The following is a 20,459-nucleotide window of genomic DNA, read 5'->3' on the forward strand; positions in this document are numbered from 1 at the left end:
GGTTGTTTCCTCGGGGGAAGAAGTCAGACCAACCCTTGTGGCTGGAAGCACTTAAAAGAGCCAGTTCCAAAAGCATGAGCAATCCAGGCAGATCAGCAGCTCATGATAAATATGACGTGAGAGGTTTGAGTCTTGCAGCCCATTCTTCTGAAAAAGATCTTCCTTTTTGGACAGAAAAGGTTCTCTCCCATATCCCAGTAATGTTGCCAAGCTCTATTTTCTTGTTATAAAGAGAAAACAGAATGAAAATAGGTCAGTCTAGCTCTGCAATCCCTGCCCTTTTCAGGGCTGTGCTGTTTGTGATGCTGATGGGCAAATGGATATATTAAAAAAAGGAATCCCATTTCCTTGTTTGTGTTGCAGTGCCCACTACACTCATCACAAACATCCTCCCACGATCACTGCAGTGCACGGACACTGCAATGACTCCCTGTTCTCTCTGCATGTGGAAGTTTGAAGAGTTGGGTCACAAAATGAAATCCAGCTCAGTGCACGGCTGTTTTGATTCAGGCTTGCATAGGAGACACAGAGGGACTCAGATATTCCTTTGGTTATTTAATAGCCTCTGTCTGTTCAGGGCCTTTGAAAGGTGCTCTTGCTGCTTTTGGCCATGGGCTGTGGTGATTAATACGAATTCTTTGTGAAGAGATTTCTTCTGTGTGGAGAAGTCAGAGGCGAGCGCTGGTTTTTTTGTGCTCGGCACAAGCCTTTACAGCTTTGATCCAGGCCCACACCAGTCCCCAAGGGAACACTGTGGTGTGCAAAGTTCACAGGCTGGAGAGCCAAATTCTATAGATTTCACGGAGCAGACAAACCCTCTGCCAGTAATAGGAGTTGCGGCCTTTGTGCCTTTCTGTTGTGTGAGCTTTGAAGCCAGGCTGGAGCTGGGAGCAGGGGGCAGAGCTCTGCAGGGGCTGGACTGGGGTATGGGCAGAAGGGTTTCAGCTGCATGGGGAGATGTTTGGTTTTTCCCGGCTCAGAGTGGAAACTCAGTCCTGGAGGAAGCAGGAGGGGAGGAGAAGGCTGCCAAGGACTGCAGTGCAGCATCTTAGCACCTGGTTAACCTCCAAACTCCTTGTGAGAGCCTCTCTGGGCTGGATCTTGTCTGACTCTGACTGAGACCCAGGGCTATGGCCTTCTTGTAGTTTGGTAGTGTTTCTTTTATCAATAAAAATCACTTTGAGTTGAGACATTTGTTCAACTTCCTTTTCTCCAAAAGCAACCTGCGAGATCCTGGCCCAAAATGAAAGGGGAGTGAGCAGGTGGGAGAGAGAGGAGGGCAAGTGTGCTTGTTCCATGTCAACTCCTGGCCCCTTAGAACACCAGCAGAACATGACTGGCTCATACATCACCACCTATAAGAGGACATGGAGCCTGCCAGGCAGTGGAAGAATTGGTTCCTGAGTACCCTCTGAGGCTCTCATGTAACCCTGCCTTGTCCTCTGTTCACTGGAAATTGCCATGGAACATGCAGAGCTGCTGCTAAAGAAAGAGGACTCTTCTTTTGTCCACAGGCTCTTCAAAGCACAGACTGTCTCAGATGTTTCTAGTCAGAAGTGTTACCTTGAGGCAGCACTGCTCCGTGCATCCTGCTTTCCCTGAGGAGCAGAGCCTGGACAGTGCTCTGTGCAACTCAGGCAGGCTGGCAAGGATCCTCACGTGGTGCTTCTCATTGAGGTCCTGGTGTGCCTGTGGGAGCAGGAACTGCCCTTTGACTGCCCAAGGCAGCCCCAGTGCCAGGCAGAGCTGAGCATGAGGAGCACAGCAGTGAGGGATCTTGACCAGTGCCCTGCTGAGAACTTCCCCAGGTGCTGATCAAGGATGAGGGAGAGGGGGAACCCCCCACACACATTGATGTTGGGTCTCTGGTGAGCATGTAGCAACAGAAGTTTAACTGTTTAGCCAGAGGTTCCCAAACTCTAACATGGCTTGGGAGCTACTGAGGGTCTGCAGGTCTGGACTGGGCACAGGGAGAAGCCACAGGCTGAGTCTCTCTGTGCAGGCAGCGAGTGCTGCTCAGCTGATGCTGGAGGAGAGAGGCTGAGGAGTAATTTTAGTTTGTTCCTGTTCTCTCAAAAATCATTGGGGTGTGGTCACAGGGCCTCTCATCTGCTGGTTCTTTGATACACAGCTGGTTTTGGGGGTGGAAGGGTTTGATATGGGGGAGGAAGGAGTCAGTGCAGTGTAAACTTTGCTTTGTGTGTGTCACACAGCTCACAGGAGGAGTTGTGCTGCATGAGCCCTGAGGACAGAGCTGGGGGCTGCTGCTGCAGGCAGCACGTGTACCTTGTGTTGCTGGTGATTCTTGTGCTGTCAGGGGTACCTGAACAAACAAACAGGTTTAAAATACTGTGACCGAGGATTTTTGTTTGGTCCTGACCTAATAGGACAGATCCCACTTACTTCTCCACTGTCCTGACCTTCCAGTGATCCCAAGGGGTTTTTTTTTTTGGAAGTCCCTCTGGATGGAGGCCTGGCCCAGTGCAGTCTGAGCAATAGCAGCTCAAACATTCAGCTTTCTCAGTCTTTATGCAGGGAGAGGCAGCGTGTTGCTCCTCTGCTGTCCTTTATTCTTTAATACATGCTCTCTTTTTCTGTAACACTTCTGCAGAGCTTCTCTGCTACTGTTTGCTGTGAGCCCCCAGCAGATCAGGCATGGAATAGAAGATTATAAAAACAGCAGATGCCAACTAAAGGGGCTGGGGATGGGCAGATGCCACTTAGACCCTGCTGTGCAGGACACTTGCTTTGTAACAGCTTGCCAAGTTGTCCTCCTGTGCAGCACAGGGAGTGTGTGCTTGTGCATGGAACCTGTGCATCACCTTGGAAAGCTGATCGATCTCTGGGACAGTCTGGGCTCACCAGACTTCCAGGGAATTCCCCAGCCCACTGGTGCTCAGCAGCCTCAGCTCTGGCTGCTGACTGGAGGTGTCCAGAGTTGTCTCGGGGTGTTCAGATCAAGTCTGATGTGTGTTAGGCAGTCACACAGTCCAAGGCATAAAGCTCACTTGGTTCACTTGGGGAGGCCTCCTTAATAACTTGGTCATACTCTTCAGCTCAGAAGATCTGTGTGCCTGGTTTCCTTTTCCCAGGAATAGTGAGAGCAGCAAGTCAATGCGAGTATTGTTATTCCCTGTCCTCCTTGGAATAGTGTTATTTTTTTTCCTGTTGTAGACTGGTTTGGGCTTCTAGTGCTGTAAGTGCAGGTCCTCCAGCCTTCCTGGCACTCAGCAGCAGCTTCTTTACACCCCTTTCCCAGCTCCACTCTCTCCTCTGCACTTTATTTCCAGTAAGCTCCTGACTTGCTGTCACTTCAGATAAGTCACTTTTCCATCTTCTGCTTTCCCAGCTGTGGAGGGAGAATTGTGCCTCTCTGCAGAGCTGAGAAGCTTTGAGAGTGCCACAAAAGGAGCCAGATACAGGCTTGCTCTATTCATTGTGCTTGACAACTCAGTAAATAAAACTTCACTCAATTGCTCGCTCTGTAATTCACATATAAAGGACCTGTCATTCTGATCTCTCCCACACCATGCTTGAAATGCAAAGGATGGAGTGAGACCTTCTAGTAAAGCAGCATAATTTCAGCACAGTACAAAATGGGCTTTGAGGGTGTTGTCATAAATAACACAATGCACCTGCCTTGCCAGGAAGAGCAGAGTGCACATGTTGAACCTGCCCTTTGTCACGGCCTCCCAGAATTTACCGTTGATCTTGTGACACTTGATAAACCTTCTGGACCCTCAAGAGGGTACAGGAACTATTCTGGCTTTCCAGAGAAAGGCAGCAGTTCATGCCAGTGGGGAGCCTGGTTTTTCCTCCTCAAGTTTGAGAGGAATTAATAAATATTCATCATCTCCTGGTATCCAGGTTCTTATACCCTCAGCTTCAAAATGCATCCCAGTCACTGTGCTGTGCGTCTCGTCACCATGCTGAGGGAGCCTGTTGTTGCAGTGTAAGTCTCCTGGGCAAGGGATCTCTCACATTCTCTCTGGTTTGTAAACATGCTCTGAGCACACAGTTGGTTGTTGGACAAGAAAGGCTTTGGTGGTAAAACCACTTTCAGATGTTCCCACCCTGTTTTGGGGTTTGCTGCCTCCTCTCCTGTGCCAGAAGTGGCACAGAGAGAGGTTGTGCACATCCAGCTCAGGCATCACCCTCTGGACAGGGGTAGTGGGCAAGGAAACATCTCTCTTGGGGCAGAAAGCACCAGGTGGGTTCTGGATGCAGAAGATGGTGGATGGTAGCTGTGGTCCCATTCCAGATGTTCATCCCAGCCTTGAGGCAGTGGAGGAATCGTGGCTCTTGTCTGTGTGGCCGGCGTGCAGGATGGTTGGTGTCTCTCACGTGGTGTTGGTAGCCCTGCAGCACCTTGGGGAAGCACATGAGGAACAGAGGGGTGGATTGCAATGGCTCTTGCTTACCAGGATGGTGGAGCCAAGCAGCATTTCCCACTGCAGAGCTATCCCACAAGGCACGGGATAGCTGCTGGGTTGTGTGTTAGGTCATTGCTGGTTCTTCCTGGGTTTCCTGCAGAAAATTGGACTGTGCTGGGCTGAAAGCCAGGCCCTGGATTTAGGGAGCTAGGCTTTGCCAAGCTGCTGCACCCCACTGTACTCCTGACACCTAGTGTTTCCAGGCAGGTCAGTATGGACACGATCAGACCTTGCCTGTCTGCGCTGCTTTCCCTTCCCTGTGCTCACCTTCTCGCTTTGACCTTTCCCTTCCCTCTTTGTGTCCCCACTGAATGGCTGCCAGCCCCTGCCAGCTCTTCCCTTAGAGCTGCCACTTGTGATTCCTGAAAGGCAGAGTGAGTGAGAGCCTGGCAGAGAGCAGTCATTTGTTACAGCAAGTTTTCTTTTCCCCCCTTTCTTCAGATACAGCACAAAGAATCCCTCTCTGCAGTCGGAGACGGTTCATTACAAGAGAGGGGTAAGCCAGCAATTCTCCCTGCCTTCCTTCAAGATTGATTTCTCAGAGTGGAAGGATGATGAGGTAAGTCTCTTCTCAGTGTCCCCTTCTTTCCACACCCCTGTTGTCCCAGAAGCACTGGTCTCCATTTACTGCCATGAAGTTATGGCTGGAAGACACTCTCCCAGCTGCCACAATGTGTTTTGTGGGTACTTGGGAACTTGGCAGGTAGATCAGGCCAACAAGGAGGAAACTTTTGATATCACTGAACAGCTGGTTTAGGAGAGAAGCAGCAGAGATTGGCACTGGAGCTTTTCCTGCAGGAACCTGCCACTCCTCAGCCTTCCTCTCCCTGCCAGCCAAAGAGCTTGTGGGAACAAATATGTGTTTCAATCTCTCTGTTTTGGTGGGTTTTAGGTCTAAAATTTTGGGGTTTTTGGCTGGTCCTCTGGAACAGTGTTCTCCAAAATGAGGTGCATACAAGGCAATTCACTGAGGTGCAGGAAGAACTTCAGTAGTACATGTATATATCTCATAAATGATAAACACACATATATTGGGAATATGTGCTCAAAATATTTTACTGGTGGGATGAATGATCAGAGTTGTTTGGAGTCCACTGCTCTAGTGCTGTTTAAGGGCCACATCCTGCACTATTAACTGCAGCAGTACAGTGCTGTGAGGGGATATTCTCCTCCTGGGGCAGATTCACATTGGTGCATCAGTGCTGAATAAAGGAATGGTGTCCTCCTCTTAGTTTAACCCATAACTGCAAACAGACGAGGGCTTGGTTTTAATTAAGCTCTGTGGCTGTTCCTACATAGCAAAATTTTGGAGTCCTGGTAATTTTGGTATCTTTGGTATCTTTGCAAAATTCCAAGCCAGGCAGTAACTCTGCTTCTTGAGCCTCTGATCTTTGGCCCAAGGGCTTCCCTTGCATGTGACCAGAGCAGGGAGGCCTTGGGCTTTCTGCTGCTCTGTGCAGAATTGTCATAAGAGATTTCTAAGGCAGAGGAGTTGGTCTGTATCTGCTGATGATATATTTGTTCCTGTGGACCCCTCTCCCAGGAAATCAACACTTGATAGAGTGTTCAATTCCTGACCCAAACCTGTGCAAGAGTACTGTGTATGTGAACCCTGCTAGATAACTACTTATTTAAAAGAAAAATTAAAAAAAAGGGGGGGTGGGAAAAAAGGAAAAAGCGATCTTTCATGTATTTTGAAAGATTGAATAGCTATTGTCTTGAAGTTACAGTTATAACTATAATCAGTCCCGTGCCTTAAAAAATGCTGTGGTGGTTACCAAGAGCCTGTGGAGTCTGGTCTCCTGATGTCTTGTCTTCTCTGCCAATAGATGATTTCACAAGTTCAGCCTACAAAAGCCTGGAAGAGCTGCTTTTCAATCCCTTCTGTTGTCTGAGAGAGCTGGAAAGCAGGAGCTCAGATCTCTTTCTTCTTAAAGAATTGTGAAGCTTAATTTTCACTTTTGTTCCTGTCAGCACGGTTTTAACTCAAGTACTAAAGTCATGTCCCTTTGACAGCTTAAAGGGAGAGATGCTGTAGAAAAATGAGCTTCCAGCTTCCTTTGCTTGTTCTGCTGCATCCTCCTATTTCTCTTGTTTCATTGGTGTTACTGGAGCTGGAGAAAATGTGGAATGAGCACTGTGATTTGGAAGTGTTTCTCCTCCCATTTCAGCTCTCTGTACATATCAGTCTTGGTCCTAAATCTTCTTAACTGGCCACCAAAATGCAGCCCTTTGATCTGGGAGAGCTGACAGTGTGTACACTCAGCTCTGCACAGTTGCACATTTCAGATTTCTTTCCATCTTTGTCCAAAACCCCCAGATTTGCTTCATATTTTTGCTCAGTGTAATACTCGGATATGACGTAGTTCTTGGCTGGCCCACAGAAAGGACAGTAATGTTATGTTGGGTTGTTCTGTGGAAAGCTCTATAAAAGTTTGCTTTGTCTTCCCAATACACTGGTTTGCCTGGAAGTTACAGAGTATGGCTTGTGTTGAGCCAGTTGTGCTCAGGGCCATAAAAATTAACGTGAAATGGTCCCTTAAAGAGGCCTTTTGTTTGAGAACTCCAAAGTTTATAAGGTAAAGCAACCTCAGTTCTGTGATGTGACTTTCCCTTCAAATGGCCAAAGAACAATTTCTGTCATGCAGTAATAAATCAGAGCAGGAAGCAAAGCAAAACCATAAGCTTTTTCAGCTATTTTAATCCATTGTCCTCAATGAATTTTCCCTCTGTGCCGTGCCAGAACAGTTCAAAAATGCAAGCTGGAAAATAGTGGCTCAAGGAGTCTGTTCTGTAACAAACACTGAAAGGTTAAATGAGATTTTTGTGTTTGCTCTGTTACTCTGCTGTTTTGGAAAGAGAATAGATTCTGGTGGTTAAAGGAGTAGTAAAATATAAAACCATCCTACAGAGGATGAAAATCGACATTCCTCAAGGTCAGAAGGTTTGGTCACATCATAAGGGTCTTCCAGCACATACTTTCTGTTTGGAATCCTCACACCTCCCGTGGGAGCTCTTGGCAGAGGCACAGCCATGTGGCTCATGGGCTGTGGGACACCTGGCTGGTGGCTGACCAGGTGTGTTACATCCCAGTGTACAGGTGTCACTCCTTTCAGGATGAACATTTAGGTTGTAATTAATTTTCAGCTATTAGGCTCGCACTGAGGGTCACCTTCCCTGCAGTCTGGGTGGTTTGGGTGGCCATTTGTGCCAGTGGCTGCCTTGATAATTAACCTTTTGAGGGACCAGCTGGAGTGAGTCACGCTGCAAATGATATTGGGGCTGCAGGAAACTTAGGGGAGCCCCAAAGCACTACCTGGATGGTGCTGCAGCACTTGGAATTGGGTCTCAGTTTTCATGGGAAAACTGAAAACAGACTACCTGGAGCACCATGGTGAAATGACATCTTTTTTTTTTAGTCTTGGCAAGAGATGAGACAAAAATCTCCAAGTCAGTAATTAAAAAAACCACCAGAAATCCAGTCTCTGAGCCACTTCCTTTCCTGGCATAGGACAGTGTCTGTAAGGTTGCCTTTTCCTTGTGTTTCTAAGATGACACAGAGCTTTTGAAGTGCTTTAATGAAGTGCAGGGCGAAGGGAGAAGTTGAGTCTGTTTTCCTTGCACTCAAGTGAGATCTTAAATTTTCACTCTCGCCCATTAGAAGGTCAAGGACCTGAATTTCGTAACATGCCAAGAGATGGTAATCAGTCTGGTGTTTCCTTAAGGTGTTGTGTGAATGAAGGTTGACAGATTTTTCTCTTCAGGAACTTCATACAAGAGTCAGGGTCTGTTTTGTGGTGTTGGGAGCACAATGTACTGCTGTGCTAAAACCTTACCTATCCTGCCATGCACAGGCAAAATTGTGGCATTAGATATATTCCGACAAACTTGTCATGCTACAAATCACTCAGGAGACTTTTGGGATATGTGAATTAGTGAGAATTAAATACCATTTGAGACCAGGGGCTGGGGGCCTGTCAGAAGGGACCTTCATTGCTCTGATGTTACATGATCTCAAGTGTCGTCTTCACCAAGTCTGGTGTGACTTGTTGTAACCTCAGCTCGTTTCTGTCCCCCCCCAGCTGAACTTTGACTTGGACCGTGGTGTGTTCCCTGTGGTCATCCGAGCAGTGGTGGATGAAGGGGATGGTAAGCACGGTGCTCTGCTCCCTTGGAATTCTCCTGTCTCCCTCTGAGCTTGTGTGGCTCCTTGGAGAGCCTTTCCAGAATAAAAATATTTCAGGAGTTCGCCTTAACTTCCCTTTATTAAAAGGGCCTGGCTAACCATGAATTCTTGCATAAAAACATACTTCTAAAAATAGCCTGCATTTTTTACAGGAAAAATGGCCAGGTGTTTAGTGTTGGAGGGGTGTTTAGGAGAGCTCCTGGCTCTGCCACCAATGCCAGGCACAAATTGGAGCAAATGACTTCTTTATTCTTTGGGTTTTACTTTTGCAGTTTGTAAGAGAAGGAGGGAGGGAGTATTTTCTCCCTCGTTGAGGGGTAAGTTGACCTCATAAAAACCTAGAAATGAGTAGAGAAAAGGAAATGGCTTTAAAGTGCTCAGGCCACTCTTCAACCAAATGCAACTTCATTCAGCAGTTTGAAATTCTCCTGGGTTTTTCCAAGGGTGATGAATGGTTGCAATAAAAGAGTGTAACCTCTGAGGAGAAATAATTCCTGATTATTTTAAAATAATTAATAATTATGATGATTTTCTGATTATTTTGAAAGTGGATTGCTGCTTCAGAGAGGGAAGTCCAGTAAATATTTAGATTGTTACTCACCTTGCACAGTATTTCCCTTAGTGGGGTGTGTGCTTTTGGGCTCCACGTGTTTGCACTCACTTGAATTGCCAGCAATGAAAAGGGCACAAGGAAGTCACATTTTCTCTGAAATTGGGGGGTGTTGTGGTCAGCAGGACCAGCATTTCACTTCTGTGACAATTTTTACAAAATTTAAGATAATTAGGAAGGAAAAAATCCGCTGTTGATCACATTGTTTAGGTCAGTCACTTGCACAGTTTCTGCTGTAGATGTGGAAAAGGCCAGAAACTCATTACATTATTTTACAGTCTTCCAAGCAGACTGAAATAGAACTGGATGAACCAATTTAAAGTGTGACTAACAAAGCACAGTGCAACATAAAGGAAATTACTTGTAAAGTGCATCTATTTTTAGTGATTTCATGCACTGTTAGTAAAATCCACATATATGTATATTTCTTTACCATAATATAAAACACCTTCCTCTGTTTATGGAACTCTTGGCAAGGTATTTATACTCTCTAATGTTGGGCATGTCTAGAAGGATCAAAAATAGAACAGGAGGCAGCATGGGAAGCATACATTTATGCACATACCATGCCCAGCCTTAGCCAATAATGTACTCTCATCTATTTTAATAACCTGGAAAGGCAATTGCTTTTAAATCCTCTCCTGGAAAGAATATCAGCACAAAAATATGTGACACTTGAGCAAGATTTGAGGAAATTGGTGTGCATTTTGGTTCTTTTTTTAAACTGGTGGGCCTGGAAGGAGCTGGCCTTGTGTGTCTGGAGCACCTGGAAAATTACAGCTGGTCTGTTACTGCTCGTGTTTAGTAAAATTAAATGGTGGTTCCATGCCTTCCCTTCCTTCTGTGACTCCTCCACCACTTCTGCCTCCCACTTCCATATGATGAGTCTGAACAGAATTAAGCAAAAGGGCCCAACCAGTTGGAGCTGAACAGAACTGCAGAGTCCTGAGTGAGAGAGGCCGGGATTGTACCTCACCTCCCCTGTTCTCTGCTTGCTGAGGGGGCCAGGAATGCACTACTGAAACCTCTGACAGCCCCTTCTCAGTGCTGTTGGATTAAGAAGGAACCCTTGAGTTTGGAGGAGGGAAGATGTGATGTTTATCTCTGGGGGAGAAAGTCAGAGAACTGGGCAGAAATGTTTCAGTGGCCGGAGCTGGTATGAGAAATAAATGTTTTATAAGCATGTCTGACTAGAGTGAAATAAAGTGATAAGGGCTGGAAGTGCTGCCAGTTGCTGTTAAACCAGATGGATCTGTGATAAATTCAGGTAGTTAAACCCAGGAATTTGAGGGGAGAGCAGAATCCCACTGAGTGCTTTGTTTTACTTTCCCTTTACAACCTCTGAAAACCAAGTGGGATAGTTTGGAGCACCCAACAAGGCATGGCTGTGTAGGGCCCACCACAGAGCCCAGTGAGATGAATCAACCTGACAAGATAAGTTTTAAATGCAGGAGAGATGAAAATAGTACAGATAGCAGTTCAGAAATGTCAGTGGACTACAATGCAACTCTCAGGGTATTTTTATGCTCGTGCTGTTTACAAGGTTTAACCAGATCTGCTCTTTCCCTTTTTGCAGTGGTGGTTGAGGTCACTGGTCACGCCCATGTTCTCCTGGCTGCATTTGAAAAGGTAAATGAGTTCTTTTTTCCCCTTTGTCCTTGTGTATGTAAACATTTCCACGGGTCATTAGTTTGTATTTATGTAACACTTAGCCCAACAGAGTCCTGGCTAGTTCCTGGGTGGTGTTGTAGTACAAGGAATCTCTTGCAGCAGCTCCTGTGCAGCCTGTAATTATCGTTTGTACCTGAGCTGGTCGCTCAGGTAATTGCAGCTGCTGTTTCCTGTGTGTGGGGAGAGGGTGGAAGGTGTTGTCCATGGCTGCTACTGTGCAGTTTTCCAGGGCAGAACTGGATCTGCTGTGTCCAGACCCTGTTGCACCATTGTTTGGCCTTAGCTTACACACAGGGCCAAGCCCTTTGGAAGAATTAGGACATATCCTGCATAAAGACACTACTCTTGGGTGGTGTGTTTGATGTAGTGACCACTGCCTGCATGGTAAGGCCAAGCCCAGCTGTGTGCACAAGCCTTGATAACAAACTCTCTTCCCACAATTACTGGACCCTCAAAAGAGTTGCAAGATCCATAACTACACTAATGAGTCTGGCTGTGGTAACACTGCACACACATACCCTGGGCAGGTGATTTTTGTGGTGACATGCTGAGGTGAGGCAAGAGATGCTGGAGCAGAGCTGGGCATGTAGAGGGGAGCAGGATCAGTGCTGTGCCGTTGGAAATTCCCCACTTCCAGGCTGGCACGTGGCTGACCTTGGTATCTCAATCCACTCAGTTCCTGTCATATCCCTGTGCAAGTTGCCAGGTCTTACTTCTCTTCCTCCCAGGTGGATAATGTGGATAGTGAAGAGCTGAGTCAGAGGGCATGGGAAGCACAGTCAGTCCTAAGGAAGCCATGGGGCTGGAAGATGCTTTAAGTGTTCTAGGTTGCTTTTTGTTGGACTTGATCTGTGAAGAAAATGAGTTTTCCAGTGTTAGAAAGGTTGTTCTGAGCACTGGCTCTGTAGGTAGTTTTACTCCTGGCAATTAGAGATGGGCAGCTGCAGCACCCCTGGGATTAGGGCAGGGATGTTATTCTAGTTTCCTCCTCTGGCTGATGTGGAAAAACAAAACTGGAATCCCTCACACTTCAGCCTCATAGTCATAGTTCAGCCACTTCTTACTCCTCATCTTCCACTGAATGCTTAGAACAAGATTAAAATCTCACTTTTAATAAAAAGTCATAGGGCAGAGTACATGTTGAGTTCATCCTCCCTGTTTGATTAAAGTATGTTCCCCATCCTTAGAATAATTGCATCTTTTGAAGTGTAGGTCCATAAATCCAGGGGAGGTCCTTGCTAATAAGCACTGCTGATCCCCCAGAGGACAGACAGACCAGCAGGACCTGGTTACTTGCTATTTATATGTATCTTTAAGATCGGAATAACAACCTTGATCCTTTGTGTAGTTTGACCTTGCAGCTCTTCCAAAGGCAGAAACTTGTTTGCCTGAAAACAGGACTGTTTTGTCTTTGGTGTGATGTTGTCGTCCCTTCCTTCTGAAACTCCTTCAGCAAACAGATGCACATCTGCAGCTGTTCACAGCAGCAGGACCTGCTGGAGCATCCCCTGAGTCTCCTTTGCTGCTCTCTAGACTGTGGCAGAGGGGTTGATTTCTTTCTTTTTAGTGGCCCTTGTGGATGATGGGGAAAATAGAACTGGCATCACTAGTTCTGGCACCAGGGTTTACAGAATTGTTCCAGCTGTGCCTGCTGCCACTGAGGACATGAAAGGCTCTCAGCTCTGAGGATGTGGAGCACGTGTGACTTGTTTCTGACTCTGTCCAGTGGACAAACCTTGTTCTCAGCCTCTTGCTCTGTCAGGGCTTTGGCCTCAAGAGTGGCTCTGTCGCTGGATGTTATTTCGGATGTTAACAAATATCCCCTGCCAAGTCCTGCTGGACTGGCTGCAGAAGTGTCTGCACCCAGTTGGATTGCTTGCAACCTGAAAGCACCCAGTGTGCCAGGGGAGTTTTGTGTGTGCTCTGACCACTTCAGCAAGGTTTAACTTGAGCCAAGTCCGTCTGACTCTGCACTGGAGCAGACAAGGTGTGCTCCAATACCCTGTTCCCCTAACTCTGCTGGGAGGGAGGGATTGCCATCCAGGCTGTCCTGGTTATACATCCCCTCCCCTCCCCATAGCTAGCACACACCAACCCTGAGCACGAGTCTGCTTTAATTACTTTATTTAATCAAATTTTTATTTTATTTAATTTTTCATCTATTTAATGTTTCCTTTTTTTTCCCTGCTAGCACGTCGATGGCAGTTTTTCTGTGAAGCCCTTAAAACAGAAGCAGATTGTAAGTACCTGTTTTCTGTCTACTCTTGGTTACAGACTTGTTGGTGTCCCACAGGTGCCTGACTGTACCCAGTGAGAAAGTTTGGTGTTGTCTGAGAGCCTGAGATATCACCTCTTTAGCTCAGATATCACAAGCAAAGGCAGTGAGCTGCTGGCAGCCCTAAATGTTGCCCTTTTGTATCCCATCCCAGTGTGATGTGCAGAAGTTGGGTAGTGCCTCATCAGGATTGAAATTGCATTCAGTCCTGCATAGACAAAAATACATAAGCAACTACAAACTGCTAAGAGTGCCAAGGATTTCAGCTTCTGAGAAGAACTCTGGTAGTGATCCTGCTGCAAAGATCAGCTTGAAATGTCTTGGAGAAAGAGATGAGATTTCGGGGGTTGATCCCTTCACCCTTAGGCGTGTGCTGTGTTTCTGCTTTAAATGTTTGACTGCTCATGACGGATGGTTAAGGTTTACTGATCTGAATTAAAAAGCCTTTTACTACCAAGAAGGTCATTAAGTACCTTAATAAGACACTTCTTGCTTTAAGATGTACCTTCCAGTCCCCAGATCAGAGGAGAGCCACAAAGAGTGTCAGTAATCATATATGAAAATGGCATTTGGTAATTCACTGTCTAGCTCCCCAGCTCTGTGCAGAGACTCATGGCCTGTCCATATTGGACATCTGACAGCAATATTGGCCCTCTCTCCCAGAGCTTTATCCCAGTGCCAGTGGTGTGGGAGTTGCCACTCCAGCCTGATGTCTGTTCCGAGCCCTGTGTGTCCCAGACCGACCTGTGCTCCCCTCTCTTCCTTGGTGCTCCCCTTGGCTGTGTTGCAGCACAGTCTCCTGGCTGGTTGATTAATCTGGGTCTCACAAGTATTTTTAATAGAATCAGAGACTGTTTTGGAAGGGAGTCTGTCAAGTGTGTGAGGGCAGGTTTGTCGTGGGAACATCCAGGAGAGCTGTGCCTCGGCTGGAAGATGGAGCAGAGTGATGTGATGCCAGCAGTGCCTCTTTCTCACATATTTTTCAGATCAGAGTGTTTGTCAGCTGATGAAAAGCCTCTCATTTATCCTGCTTGGGGTTTTTTGGGGGGGAGGGGGTTTAATGTTTTTATCTCTAAACCAGTGCTTACATGGTGTGAGCTCTCTCAGTCAGTGTTGGGTTACTGTGCACACTGAGGCAGTGTGTGCATCCTTCTCCATTCAGCACTCCAGACTCCCCACATGGAGGGCTGTCTTGCTGGAAATGCTCTGCAGGGAAGTTCCCACCCTACCACGGTTTGGTTAGCTGACTCCTGCAGTGGAACACTGAGTGCTTGTCTGTCTTTACTGGCAGAGCATGTAACCTTCCCACTCAGTGTTTAGTTGTGGGTACTTTTTTTTTTGTTGGCAGTTAGTAAAATGTAACATTTCTAAGTTCTCTCCTGTGGCTTTTGGAATAGAAGGAAGCTCTTGTTAAAGAACACACAGTACCACTGAAACTGAGATGGCATCTGCGCCCTTAAAAGCATAGAGCAGAGGTGTAGAGTCTGTGTCTGGAGTAAACCGTGTTATAACATTGTACATTCTTTGCCATCCCTGCTTTTCGTATGTCTTCCCCTCCCTGCCATTGCCAGGATTGTGGGTACCTTTTGTGGGCATCGATCTCTAAAGCACTTTGGGAGCAGGAAGCAGCAGCCCCTGGGCTGAACTGCTTTGTGCTGTGTTCAGTTATAGTGTAAGTACCAACCTGTTTACAGAAATTCAGCCTGGATGAATACAAACAGATGGATTGGCAGAAAAACATAACCTGGACTTGGCCAGTGGTTCCTGTGTGCATCCAGTGAGGCTGTAAATAGCAACAGAAGCCTTTGGAAGGATGACGTGGTGTGGGATGGGTTGGAGAAGGGTGAAGGTGAAGGACTGCATTGTCTGCAGTCACCTACTTCTTCTTAATTACTCCTACTCTTTTAAAACCTAGAGTTCTTTCTTGTAAGAGCTGTTGCACTGCTCACCCTTTCCCTGCTGGGACATGAGTTTCTCAGGATTTTTAGAGGAAAGCAGTTAAAAGGAACGCAGGCTCCTGCAGAGACTTTGGTCTCTCCCTCCCTGACCTCTTCTTTGCTTTGAGCTGACCACTCCTGCACTCACTGACGCTCATCGGGATCCTCCAAGGAGTCAGGATGCTGTGACAAGGCTCTCTTTGAAATGCCAAGTTACAAAGGATGTTTCCCACATAATTGTCCCCAGACTTCCTGGGTGAGTTGTGAGCTGCTGCAGAGGGTTTTGCTCAGCAGTCCAACAGCTGATCTCATTGCCATGAAATGCTGCACACTGAGTTACACAGGGAAACTCTGGAATTAGTGTGTTAACACTGCCATGTCCCAGCTCAGAGCATTTCTGAACCAGCAGATGGGCTGGATACAGCTCCCTCCTGCCCCCCTCTTGGCATGTGTCACCTTCTGCAGCACTGGAGTCCTGTGGAAAAGCCACTGCTTTTCTGAGCACCTGGCTTGATTAGAGGAGAGGAGAGAGGCCAGTTACACGTGGAAATGCCAGGAGCCCTGGGATTGACAGCTGTTGTAGCACTGGGGACCTGGGCTTCACTGCATGTTGTCAACTGGACATGGAAATGGCAGGAAAATGTGTCCTTCCCCTGCTTGTGACACGTGTCTGTTTGGTACCTGGCAACCCTTTTACCTGTTGCAAGGTTTTGTGCAGGCAAAGCAACACATCCTGCTCTGGGGAAGCTGCTGTGTAGCACCAGATCACAGAATCCCAGGATCATTTGGGTTGGAAAAGACCTCCAAGATCATCGAGTCCAACCTTTGACCAACCAGACCAGAGCACTGAGTGCCATGTCCAGTCATTCCTTGAACACCTCCAAGGATGGTGACTCCACCACCTCCCTGTGCAGCCTGTTTCAGTGCTTAACAACCCTTTCTGTGAAGAAATTCTTCCTGATGTCCAACCTGAGCCTCCACTGCTGTTACAGATCCCTCTGCAGAGCCTTCCTACCCTCCAGCAGATCAACACTCCCACCCAACTTAGTGTTGTCTGTGAACTTACTGAGGGTACACTCTATCCCCTCATAAATAAAGATGTTAAACAGGACTGAATCCTGGGGGACCAGTATCTCTGTGCTTCCTTGTAGAGGCTGCTCCTCACAGCTGTGAGAGTCTCGTGCTGTAGTGGAGGGCTAAGCTGGAGAACAGGGGAGAACCCCCAGTGCAGAGGGACTTGACCCATCAGCCCTCCTTGTCTCAGTGCTGTGGTTCAGCTGCCATGGGGGGTTTGCAGGCAGCTGCCAGTTTGCAGAAGTCGTGGCTTGGGGGAGTGTGTCCCTCTGAGTAACCTCCAGCTGTGCCTAGAGCACTTTCTGCCACCACACCTCCCATTTATAGGTGCCACCAAGGGCCTGGGGATGGCAGGCAGTGACACTGCACTAATGTAGGGTTGTCCGTCGAGTGCTTCTCGTGCTAAGGGAAGTGGTTTGTCTGTCCTTAGAAGCTTGACCTTGTGCTCCCAGGGGGTGAACAGGGAGGTGATGTGCCACCATTGGTGTGCCAGTAAGGAGCTGTTGGCACAGCCTCTCTCTGCTGAGGTTGCAGAAATGGGTGGAAGTTCATCTTGGTCAAAGTTAACCAGTACTTCCACAGAGGACTGTGGAAGGCTGATTGCCTCTGGATTATTTGAGCTGTGGGTGTGTATACTCTGAGACAAGCAGAGTAGTTGTTTTTTAGATTATTTTGATAGCCCAGCTGGCCACTTTTGTTGCTCCCTACCCACACCAGGCAGGGTGGGCGGCACTTTTTGAGCAAGGAGAGACTCACTCTCCACTCTCATTCTCTGTCCTTGGCGATGTTTGTTATCTTCCATGTTGCTATAGGGAAGCTGTGGGTGTAACATGGACATTTTGACATGGGGAGAGAGGGAAGGTGGTCACAAAACAGCAATGACAGAGCAGCTGGCACTCCAACTATTGTCTTCTCCCCCAGGTTGACCGGGTGAGCTACCTGCTTCAGGAGATCTACGGCATCGAGAACAAAAACAACCAGGAGACCAAGGTAAAGATGCTTCCTGAGCTGTGGGTTTCCAGCCTGCACCTTCTGCTTTGGAGCTTAATTATGGGGATTGTCAGGGCAATGTGGAGGTGCTTCCCAGTGACTGTCAAGTCTGTGTCATTCCTGCAGGCACCAGAGAGGACCAGGGGTGACAGGTCCTCACTGGTGTAAGGCCCAAACAGTCAGTGGAGTTGTGCTTAGATAATTTTAGGCAGCATGAGGCTCTTGAGGATGCTCCTTGGGGCTGGGATTGCTGGGAGAGAAGGGCCTCAATGCCCCATGTTTCAGAGCACTGTATTTTAGGGCTTGTAGAAAGCTCTGTGTGTGTGTTGCTGCCTCCCTGCATCAAGGCAGTCATGTCTGGTGTCTGTGCTTTGCTCCCGTGGCTCCTTCACATTCTCCTGGTTGGGAGTTCTGCATGCTCCTGTAGTGTTTCAGAAAACTGAGCTCTCTAGAGCTTGCCAGTATCCAGAGAGCAGCCTGCATTCCCCAGCAGGAGGGAGCACAGCATCCCTAAGGGATGTGTATGCAAATGCCATAACCAGAAACATTCCCATCTTGAGGCAGGAGCTGCTGCTGGATCCCAGCTGCTGGATCTGTGCCTGCTTTGTGCTTCCTTTAGCCTTTTTAGAGCTGCCCTTTGCTGCCACCTGGGCTGTGGAGTGTCCCCAGTGCTGGCCTCAGGATCACACAGCTCCAGGGTGTGTAGTCCATGATTTGTAAACAGAGCAGTAGCCACAGAGCAAGACAAGCAGGATTTCCTCTCCAGGCAATGCAGTGTCCTTCCCAGAGTGGCCTGTGATCTGCCTGTGCCAACAGGCAGCACCTGGAGAGGCAGGAGGGAGAAGTCTTTTCCAATCTTTTTCTTACACAAGATCTATTTAAGAGGATTGAAGGCTTCTCTTTGGGTCCTCGAGGGTCTTGTCATGATTCTCTTGATCCAGCAATCACACATCTGTGGCCCAATCAGACAAGTGGCCTGGGACCATTTTGTTCTTCCTGGTGTACCCAGCAAACTGTGTGAATGGGGCAGCAAAGAGTCTCCCTCCCTCCCAAAATACCTGAGGGGCAGGTGTGATGGGACAGACAGCCCTGTGCAGGCAGGCAGCAGGCTGGGTGAGGATGTGGCAGCAGCACAGTTGCTGTTCACACCGAGGTTGCCCATGGTGTGGCACGTTCTAGCCCTGGTGACCAAAGGGACCTCGTAAGTGGGACCAGGTGAAGGTGGAGGTGCCCCATGCTGGGTCATCGTGGTTCTGGCACAACTTCTGTGGCATGGGTGGGGAGACTGTGGAGTTTTTTGCTGTCAGTTTTGTGGTTGGAAAGTGCATTTCTCCTCCCACCAGCAGTTTGATCAGTGTCTGTAATCCAGTTTGTGGGGCTCTGAGTGACTGAGACACGAGTGTGGTGCATGTTCCTGTTGAATGGGTGCACACAGGCCTTTTTACCGGGGTAGCTGTGGGCAGGTGAACATCCCAGGCTGGTTCTCCTGAGGCTGCATCAAAGCTTGTGCCAGCACAGGAGCTGGTGAAGGTGCAGAAGAACCACTGACTCCCTCACTTGTTCAGAGCACCTGTGGAAGCTGGGCTGGGCATGACTGGCGTGCCTCCTCCTGTCCAGCCTGGGGCCAGCCTGACCTACTGCCTGTCCAGCTCCTTGTGGGGATGCTCTCAGTGTGGGAAGAAAGGCTGGAGTGCCAAAGAACTTGCTTCCCTGCTGACCCTGGAGCCACCAGGCTGGAAGGCAGGAGCTGGTTCCTGGTACCCTTCAGCTAAGGGGATCCCTGCCCTGAAGGGGCTCTGGGGAAGGACAGCTCTGCCCAGAATTCCCAGTGCAGTGCTCTGGCCTCTGGCCTTCAGGGAGCTCGGAGCAGAGCCCTGGGATGAAGGAGTGCCCAAGCAGGGCTGTGTGGGCTGGAGTTTGCTCTCCTTCAGAAACCCCCACGGAGAGCTGACAAAAGAGAATGCCAGCTCTACCACAGACTTTTGGGTGGGAAATTTCCCCAGGCTCCAGAGTCCCTTGGCACTTTGGCACACCCCTGACCATTCCCATGCCAACGTTTTCCCTCTCCTTGCAGCCTTCAGACGACGAGAACAGCGACAACAGCAACGAGTGTGTGGTTTGCCTGTCGGACCTGCGGGACACCCTCATCCTGCCCTGCAGACACCTCTGCCTGTGCAACTCCTGCGCTGACACCCTGCGCTACCAGGCCAACAACTGCCCCATCTGCAGGCTCCGTGAGTCCCTGTGTGCCTGGAGACACCTCCTCCCTCCCAGGCTCCTCTTAGGGCCCTGCAGGCTGTGAGAGGGAGCATGTTTTACACGCCCCACCCCAAGGCTCAGCATCCCACTGCTGCTGCTCCCACCTGGAGATGAGAATGGCTCTTTGCCCAGTGCCTCCCTGGCCACTCGTCCTCTCCCTGGGATGGACCTGAAGGTGAAGGTGCTCTGAGCTGTGCCATGTTGGCAGTTTTTGTGAGGAAAATGGAAAATCCCCCGAAGGAGGGGATGCAGAAGCTTTATCCTGAGGGTATCTGGCCCAGACAGCAGCCAGCCCCACTGCAGGGCTGTCCAAGTACTTTCTGTGATTTTTTTTTTCTTCTGATAACTTTGCTTTCACCAGGAGGCAGAGATAAATCAAATTGGAGTCCTTTGCTTTGCCAGGAGTTAGGAGAATCTGCTTAACCCTTGCATTGCTCAGCTCCCAAAAGATGGAAAAAATTAAATACCTGTTTCTACACTCAGTCAGCACTTGCTGAATTCCACGTCTTTTCTCAAAAGCACAGAGGCATAGGAATCTCCTGAGAAAATGCCCATGTTTTTGCTGGAATAGGCAGATCATGTGTTTTACCCCCTGCCTGGTCTCTGATGTATTTGATTGTTTCTAACTGATAATTCTGAGGAAAAGAAAAAAGGAGCCTAAGACAGATGTTTGGCCTGAGGAACTAAGTCTAAACAGTTCAAACATGGCAAAGATGCAGTAACCAAAAGCAAGATCTTACCAGAGGAAGTGCCAGACAGCTTTGGCTATAAGTGGCACAACTTAAAACAGTTACAGCATTATCTCATCTGCAGGGGAGCAGGTTGTATTTGTTTGGAAAGTGCCCCTGTGTCACAGTTCCTGGGAGCCTGCTTCTGGGGAGTGCAGAGGCAGGAAGGACAGATTTGTACCTCTGTCCTCTGTCTCTAGGCTGATCTTGCAGTGGCTGGGTGCAACAAGAACCAGGGAAATGCCTGGCAAGTCCTCACAGCTGCATCAGAACAGATGTCTGGCTCGTCCGTGTGC

General features: G+C 48.3%; 1 protein-coding gene across 4 annotated transcripts in view; it reads left to right on the forward strand.

Annotated features, from left to right (window-relative positions):
• Positions 1 to 20,459, forward strand: part of MGRN1 (mahogunin ring finger 1) — a 53,702-nt gene that overhangs the window by 24,809 nt on the left and 8,434 nt on the right. For all 4 annotated transcript variants that reach the window (XM_027683698.1, XM_027683694.1, XM_027683696.1 and 1 more), the window contains exons 5-10: positions 4,875 to 4,992; positions 8,516 to 8,582; positions 10,806 to 10,858; positions 13,092 to 13,139; positions 17,108 to 17,176; positions 19,251 to 19,410. In XM_027683698.1, coding sequence (XP_027539499.1) covers positions 4,875 to 4,992; positions 8,516 to 8,582; positions 10,806 to 10,858; positions 13,092 to 13,139; positions 17,108 to 17,176; positions 19,251 to 19,410 — 515 coding nt within the window. The remainder of the gene's footprint in view (positions 1 to 4,874; positions 4,993 to 8,515; positions 8,583 to 10,805; positions 10,859 to 13,091; positions 13,140 to 17,107; positions 17,177 to 19,250; positions 19,411 to 20,459) is intronic.

This window comes from Neopelma chrysocephalum, unplaced genomic scaffold (assembly GCF_003984885.1).
Source record: "Neopelma chrysocephalum unplaced genomic scaffold, ASM398488v2 Primary Assembly neopelma1_65, whole genome shotgun sequence".
NCBI classification, from domain to species: Eukaryota; Metazoa; Chordata; class Aves; order Passeriformes; family Pipridae; genus Neopelma; species Neopelma chrysocephalum.